Genomic DNA, 7,711 nt, shown 5'->3' with positions numbered 1-7,711 from the left:
TCCTGCTGAGATTCAGTGAAAGCAGCAAAGAAGGAGGAGTCACCTTCACCTGGGTGGAGAAGGACATCAGCGGTAAGCTCGGCTTTTCCCCACCCCACCTGGTGGTGAGCACCGCTGCCGCCGTTGCCTCTGCTGGTTTCAGACACCTGCTGCCCCCTCGTGGGCAGAGATGGCCTCGCACCCCCCCGTCTCAGACTTGTAAGGCACATTTGGGTGACTTCTTTTCTCTAAATTCTACCAGCTGGAGGATTGGTTTGCCGGTTTTGTTTTGCTGGCTCCAGGGACTAATATTTGCCCATTTAAATTTCATTCTTCATCTCCTTTCTTCCCTACCCTGTTAATATATCTTATGTAAATAGTTATCCAAGTGTATTACCTGTGGCCCAGCTGGATAGCCTCTCCCGAAGCCAGCTGAACATTTCCCCAGTGCCAGGCGACTGGGCAGGATATTCAGGGTATCGAGCGCTGGGTTGGCATAAGCCTTTACCCCTTGAGGGAAAATAAATCAGGTAGTTTTCTCTGAGATCACCTGAGTCTTCCCTTCCCATTTCCCCTGACAGGTAAGACCCAGATCCAGTCGGTGGAACCGTACACCAAGCAGCAGCTGAACAACATGTCGTTTGCTGAAATCATCATGGGCTATAAGATCATGGATGCCACCAATATCCTCGTGTCTCCGCTGGTCTACCTCTACCCTGACATTCCAAAGGAGGAGGCGTTCGGAAAGTACTGTCGGCCAGAGAGCCAGGAGCATCCCGAAGCTGACCCAGGTAGTTGTTGATTTTCCACGACAGCCATTTAGTTCTGGGGAAAAGTGGGAAATTGTAGGATCCTGGGAGGACAGATAAGGTAAATGCCTGAAGAACCTCTTTCTGGGAAAGAACTTTGTAGTGAGTGCCTTTGGGGGTGGCTGATGGGGTTAGAGAGAGGAGAGGAATCAGTCACCAGGCTCTGCCCTACAAGAAGCACTAGTCTCAAGGGGGAAGCAGCATGCACACACCCAGCCATACCTGAAACACCGTGGAGAGAAAGCGAGGGCAGAATTCTCTAGAAACAGGATGCCCAGCCAGCACAGCACTTCTTACAAAGCAGATGTTGGAAGGTTTGCGATTCAGACTTCAGTCTAGCATGTTTCCTTTTCCCCATCACGGAACAATGTGAGCAGCGCCAAGAGGGATGAAGAAAGGCTTTTTCTGGAGGAAATGAGTGTTAGCAGCGCTGGAACATGCTTTAAGAGCACAGGAGTGGTGACTGAAGGGGAACACAGCAACTGGTGGGAGGGGCGTGGAACTGGTCCTTTGAATGTGCAGCTCTTGAAAATAAGATGTTTTTTAATGTGCAAGAGCCCAGGTGCTTATGTAAGTTGCACATACGTTTTCCACACTAAACCCTCGCTCTCTAGCACCACCGCCAGCGTGGAGGGCAGAGCCCCCTAGTCTGTTCCCATGGGCGTCTGGGGCTCGGACACTGGGTTCTGTGTCCAGATCCTGATGAGAACACTATAATTTGCTGTTCTTTGTTTTTATTTAAGTTTTCTTAATCACAGAGCCAGTAGTGGTTTAAAGGGATCCTTTGAGGTTGGCTTCCCTGCCCCAGTTGCTTTGGAAAAAACTGTTTTTGTGCAAAGAGCTCTCTCACACACAAACACAAACCCACCAGCTTCCTTCCCACTTTTTCACAGGAGTTCCCTGTGAGGGATCTCTTGGGGTGAGAAGAACGAGACTTGGAAGAGGGAGTTGGGGCTAATTGGCAATTGACTTTCCTTTTTCCTTTGTTCTGGGGTTGAGTCTTGGCCACACTCCAGGCGAGCGTAACTCTCACTTCCTGTCTGCCCCTTATCTCTCCTCTCACGTTGTGCTTCGGTTGGGAGATGTGTTTATCAGCCCCCATCACACTACCCTGTTCCTTCTGCAGAAGGCATTTAGGTCCAAGTGCTGGGCCCTTGACTAATTTTGCTTTCAAGGTCCAAGTTCCAAGTCTGAGGCTGCGCCCTCCCTCAAGCCTCCTGTGTGACTGGGAGGCAAGGCCCTTTCCTGCCTGGAGACCTCAGTGTTTCCTCAGGGGCAAGATGGCAGTCACAGGAAGGGAACTAATTACTTGAGTGCTTGTCTGCCTCCTGGGGCTGGGTGTGAGCCTGGCAAATGGGTCAGCAGGTGTGGGGTGCCGGCAGGCTGCATGTGGGGTCCTCCAGAGTTGAGCAGCTGACCATTTCCTCACCGTTCCCATCCTGAAGGTTGTTTCTTTTTTTAAGTATGAGCCCATTTTTAGAGAGCTCGTTAGTTGCTCCATGGCATGTGGGATCTTCCCAGACTAGGGCTCAAACCCGTGTCCCCTTCATTGGCAGGCGGAGGTCCCTCATCCTGAGGGTTTTATTGTCTCTAGGAGATAAATCTGTCTCCTAGATTATCTTCCCAGGACTCTTCCCTCCTTCTTACTCAGAAGCTCACACGGTATTTCCTCATGGCTTGAGGGAGACATTCCTCTGTAGAAATGACAAATTCCTTATCTTACAAATTAGATAAGTACATTTACAACCTTGTACGGAGCCACGAATCAGCTTTTAGTCTTAGTTCTCCTTTGCTTCTACTGTGGCATCTCAGGCCGAAGGTGTTTTTCTCAGCAACGTTGGTCAGTTAGGGAATTAAACCCTTTTCTGCCTGGGGTGTCAGCTCCCCTCAGGCCTGGGCCAAAATGGATTCATAAGACTCCAGAACCCTGCTTTGATAGCTTCTTTGGATTCGGTACTGAGTTAACCTATTTCTTGGCCAAAAATAAACTCAGATGGGAGTCTAAGGGCCCCTCGGCAATGCCCTTTCTCAGGCTGTCATTGTACTTTCTGATCCCTCAGTTTCACTGTAAGCCCCAAGCTTTATAGCTGTGCTTCTCTCAGCCCACCCCACCCTGCCCTGCCCCGTGCCCCCTAAGTGGTTTGTTCACCTGAATCCCCCAAATTCCATGCCAGTGTCTCCAGGGCTCTTTGACCTCTTGCTGTAAGCATTTAGCACTTAAAATTCATTTATTTCAGTCTTCACATTTCTAACTGTAGAACAAGAATCATAAATGACCAAGATGGGCCCCTCCCTCTTCCACCTCCCTCTTATTTTATACTCGAGAGAGAAAAGCCCTTGGCCGGATCTCTTAGCTGTTGAAGACGTAAGGCTTCCTGTCACCCAGTCCAGAGCCATCCTCCCCACGGAGAGGCTCTTCTGTGTGATGTAGTTATTCAACTGGGGAGTTACTAATACCCTCACCGAAAAATGTAATAGAGGCAGATAAGTGCTGATGGGAACAGAAGGTGTCACCCTCAGCTTTGGAACTGCATTAGCCATTTCCACGTTCTCTTAAAGACTCGGTGACTTCGGTATCTGAGCAGGACGTGGTGCCCAGACTGCGTGGGCTCAGTCCTGCATGCGGGGGACTCAATCTAAGAGATACAACCAGGCTAGAATACAATCCTCAGTCCACATCCAGGCAGTTAAACTCTTTACATGATCGAGGGGAAGAATGAACACAAGGCTGGAGCTCATCTGAGCTCGGGTGGGACCAGGGTCGGCTGAAAAGTCTCAGGAAGGTTTGAGGGAAAGAACCGAGCTTCCAGCTGCAAGCACTGGAACATCAGAGTATACAGTGAGGGAGGGCAGCCCTGAGGGGAGACGGAAGTTCCAGACAATCTCTGGTCAAGGATGGAGTGAGTTTCAAGTCAGCCCTGGGGAGGCAGCCGGCTTCCTGCTGCCTGGTACCCAAGAGTGGAATCACAGTCAGTAAGCCTGAGTTTTCTTCTACCCAGGTGCTGCCCCATACCTGAAGACTAAGTTCATCTGTGTGACACCGTAAGTGGCTTCCCTTCCCAATTTTGCCTCCATTTCTAATGTCCTCAGTTATCCCTGGGAACAGGACACTGGGTGAGAGTTCTCTTGTGAAGGGTTGGAACCCTCCGAGCTATGTTCAGTACTCAAAGTGACCTCGTGTGTTTAAAAAGCTTGAGCTTTTATTTTTCTGTTGGAGACCAGAGTTTGATGGCCTGTGTGTGTGTGTTTTGTTCTTTTTTTTTTTCCTCCATTGTGTCTTGTCAACCCGGCCCTTTCCCCTCCTGCTGCTCCCCATTTCCTACAGAACGACCTGCAGCAATACCATTGACCTGCCGATGTCCCCCCGCACTTTAGATTCATTGATGCAGTTTGGAAATAGTGGTGAAGGTGCTGAACCCTCAGCAGGAGGGCAATTTGGTGAGTATGTGGTTGCCGGACTCTGTCCCTGTGAGGGAAGTCAGTCCCCTTGGTGTGATGCTCCCATGTGCACGGCCAAGCGAGGGGCACCTGGATTGGTAGAAGGGGTTCTCGAACAGCGCTGTCCTGTAGAAACGTGCACCCCCATACCAGAGTAAAGTTTCTAGCAGCCATGTTAAAAACAGTGAAAAGGAACAGGTGAGGTTAATTTTACAAATGTATTTTCTTTAGCCCAGTAAATCCAAAATAGTGGCATTTCTGCACGTTAGAAAAAAATGAGTGTGGGATTTCCCTGGCGGTCCAGTGGTTAGGACTCCATGCTTGCACTGCATGGGGCATGGGGTCAATCCCTGGTCTGGGAACTAAGATCCCTGCAACATGCACGTGCGGTGCAGCTAAAAAAAAAAAAGAAAAAAATGAATGAAGTTTTCTTTCGTACTAAGTCTTTGAAACCTGCCGCGCGTTTTATAACCACAGCCTACCTCGGTTGGGACTAGTCACATCCCAAGTGGCTCCAGCCTGCTGCGTTCAACAGGGCAGCCTTAGAGCTTCTTTAAACCTGGAGAGTTGGGAATGAGTTAAGGTAGGAAGAAGGCTGAGCCCTTCCAGGAGGGAGGGGAGAGAATCTGGATTCTCTGACCCCATCTTGACGACCGAGGGGCAGGGGCAGGAGACTAGATGGCAGTGGCAGCCTGAGCCTCTGTGCCCCAAAAGGCTAGGGGTGCGGGCCCCGCCAGCTGTGGGGCTCAGGCGACTGAACGGGCTCTCCCTGTGTGTCCCCCCAGAATCCCTCACGTTCGACATGGAGCTGACCTCGGAGTGCGCCACCTCCCCCATGTGAGAAGCCGAGGACGGAAGCTGCAGAGAGAGGGGACAGAGGCACCGACCCATGTTCCACCAGCCCTTAAGCAGCCCAAGCCCAGATCAGCTCAACTCCCAACTCTGTGGTTCCAGATTTTTTTGTCGTCTCTCATTTCGGTTATCTTTGAGTAATCTGGGCACTTTTTAAAATAGAGAAATGAGTGAATGTGGGTGATATGCTTTTATCTAAATGCAAATAAGAATGCACTCCCTGAGGCTGTGATCAGGGGGTGTGGAAGGGGTGGCGAGAGGGAGAAAGAGGAAATGTCTTTTTTTGCCCCCCTGCCCGCCTTTCTCAGCAGCTTGTTGTTGTCATTGTCAGACAAGTGCCTCTGGTGCCAGCGGCATCCCTCTGCCTACTTCTGTAAGCTGATGCCACAGTTGTCTCTAGCTACATCCTCCTGGCATTGCACTTTTAACCTTGCTAACGTTCAAATAGAAGATAGGACTTTCAAAGCCCCTAGGTTTCTTTTTAAACTTAAAAAAAAAAATTTTTTTTTAAAGGGCAAAAAAACACTGTCTCATATAGCCTTTTCTGTATTTAAGAAAACTCAGTTATTTCCTCCTTGGTGCTTTAGGCATTCAGCTTTCTTCAGGCTGATAATTTATATAAACCCTGACATGAGCTTCAGATCCAGCCCTTAACAGACATCTGAAGATGTGGCTTGGCCTTTGGTTTTCATATAGGAAGGTTGAAGGAGACCCTAAACATTTTAGACTTTTTTTGGTAAAGTTTTTATTTTCCCCTTTCACCTACTGGCCTGTTAGTAGGTGAGGCTGGGCAGAGGGGCACTTTCAGCCTGCTCGCCTTTCCTCCCCGGACTTCGCCCCTGTTTCCGAGCCTGCGTGGTTTCTGTGGGTGCCTTCTAAGGGATGGGATGATTCTTCCTCTCCCCCAGTTTACCTGAGCCCCTCTTGTGGCATGGCTCCTTCCCATGTCTAAAGGTCCCTTGTCCTGTTTGCTTTAGGCATCTTGGTCTCAGGACCTCCTGGTATAAGAGGGAGCGAGCTACAGGTCGAACATGAGTCAGACTATGGGGCCCCAGTCAAGGGTCTAGTTGAGCTCAGGGATTATGGTTCTTATCCCGGCTTCTTGGTGATTTCCTACGGCACCTGTAATCACTTCTTCACTTGGTTAAGCCAGGGGCAGAGGCTTAGTGATAAGCTCGAGGTCTGTCCCTCACGTGAGGGAGTGTACACCCCAGCCTTCCCCCAGTGCTGGTGACGGTCTCCTCCACGTGGGGGCCCCCCTTGGTGAGGCAGAACAACTCGCATTTTCTGTGCATCTCAGAACACTTAGCAGCATGAGAGGTGGTCTCTGATATGGGGCCTCCTCAGACCCAGAGGCACGGCCAGATTGGGTGGTCCATAACTACCTTGTCTCAGTCGACCAGAGTTTCTAGGGAATGCTATGCGTTACACCCAAATTCACCAGTTTTTGAAGGAAGGGGACGAGACCTTCTCTCCAAGACAAACAGGGGTTTGATAGGTGGTACGGAGCAATCTCCCTTTAGCAACACTCTCTAGATCATAATTAGCTTAACTCGAGGGACCTCAGGTGAGGATCCCGGCTTCGCTGGAGCAGAAACTAAAACCCTGTGGCTTTTAGGTCGCATGTGTTTCTGGTTTTAACCCTGATTATAGCAAAAGCCCTGAGAGGAGCTGAGACTTGTTTTGGCCCCTCTGTTAAAAAACCCAGTCCTCCAGGACCTGCCTGCCTGACCCCCGCCCAGCCGAGGGATTCCCATGGATGCCTAAGCTACCCACACGGTGGTTTGTGAGATTCTGTCCTGACCACTGCATTCAAATTTCAATGTATACTTACTTAATAGTGTAAAAATTTATATTATTGTGGGTTTTTTCCTTTCTTTCTTTTTCTTTTTTTTTTTTTGTATATTGCTGTATCTACTTTACCTTCCAGAAATAAAAGTTATATAGTAACCGTCTGCTGGCACGGCGGCTCTGTCTGGCTGGAGGCTCGGGGTGGCCCCTCTTCCCCTGCTTCAGCTCTGAAGGGGTCTTACAGGCTGAGCCTGGGTCTTGAGAGGAGGTGGGTGACCCTGGCCCCGGGCTGGTGGCCTTAGCCCCTCATGCCCGAGTAGACACAGGCCCGCCTCTGGGGCACCGAGCGCCTCCCATCTTAACGTTAGCCGCCAGCCTCCAGCTCAGGGGTACCTGGAGGAGCCAGGGGTCCGACCCCTCCCGCACGGAGGCAGCGTGAGTGGAGGCCTTCCTGCCTCCCTCCGTCCTCCCTCGCGGGGCCTTTGCAAGCCGCGGTGCCCTGTCTGGGGTCAGATAAGCTACCCAAGGGGGGTTGGGGCGCAGACACTCCCACCACCCCAGGCCTCCCCTTCCACAGTTGGCTCCATTATCACTTTCTCTTCAGTTCGCTCCGTGGGTCAACACTTAACGGGCCGTGGCTGCGGGCCCCGGGCCGTGGGTGGTGATAATTCACAGACCGCAGCGCGCACTCGCCTGGCTCCCCTCCCCCCGCGCCGAGCACCATGGAGACGAGCGGGTGCGGGAGATACGCGCCGCCTCTCCCTGCAGAGATGCAGCTCCAGATTAGCGCGCTCCCGGCTCGGCGGCTGCCTCCCCCCCCCCCCCCCCCCCCCCCCCCCCCC

The 7,711-nt window shown here is 51.4% G+C and overlaps 1 protein-coding gene across 1 annotated transcript in view; it reads left to right on the top strand.

The window, feature by feature from the left end:
• STAT3 (signal transducer and activator of transcription 3) overlaps nt 1-5,067 on the top strand; it is an 18,236-nt gene extending 13,169 nt beyond the window's left edge. Inside the window, exons 17-21 of the mRNA XM_007447192.1 lie at nt 1-72; nt 561-770; nt 3,788-3,830; nt 4,114-4,226; nt 5,012-5,067. Of these exons, the coding sequence (XP_007447254.1) occupies nt 1-72; nt 561-770; nt 3,788-3,830; nt 4,114-4,226; nt 5,012-5,067 (494 nt within the window). The remainder of the gene's footprint in view (nt 73-560; nt 771-3,787; nt 3,831-4,113; nt 4,227-5,011) is intronic.
• Nucleotides 5,068-7,711: the final 2,644 nt, after the last annotated feature.

Source organism: Lipotes vexillifer, unplaced genomic scaffold (genome assembly GCF_000442215.2).
Source record: "Lipotes vexillifer unplaced genomic scaffold, Lipotes_vexillifer_v1.1 scaffold541, whole genome shotgun sequence".
NCBI lineage: Eukaryota > Metazoa > Chordata > Mammalia > Artiodactyla > Lipotidae > Lipotes > Lipotes vexillifer.
This window is presented reverse-complemented; position numbering and strand designations above follow the sequence as displayed.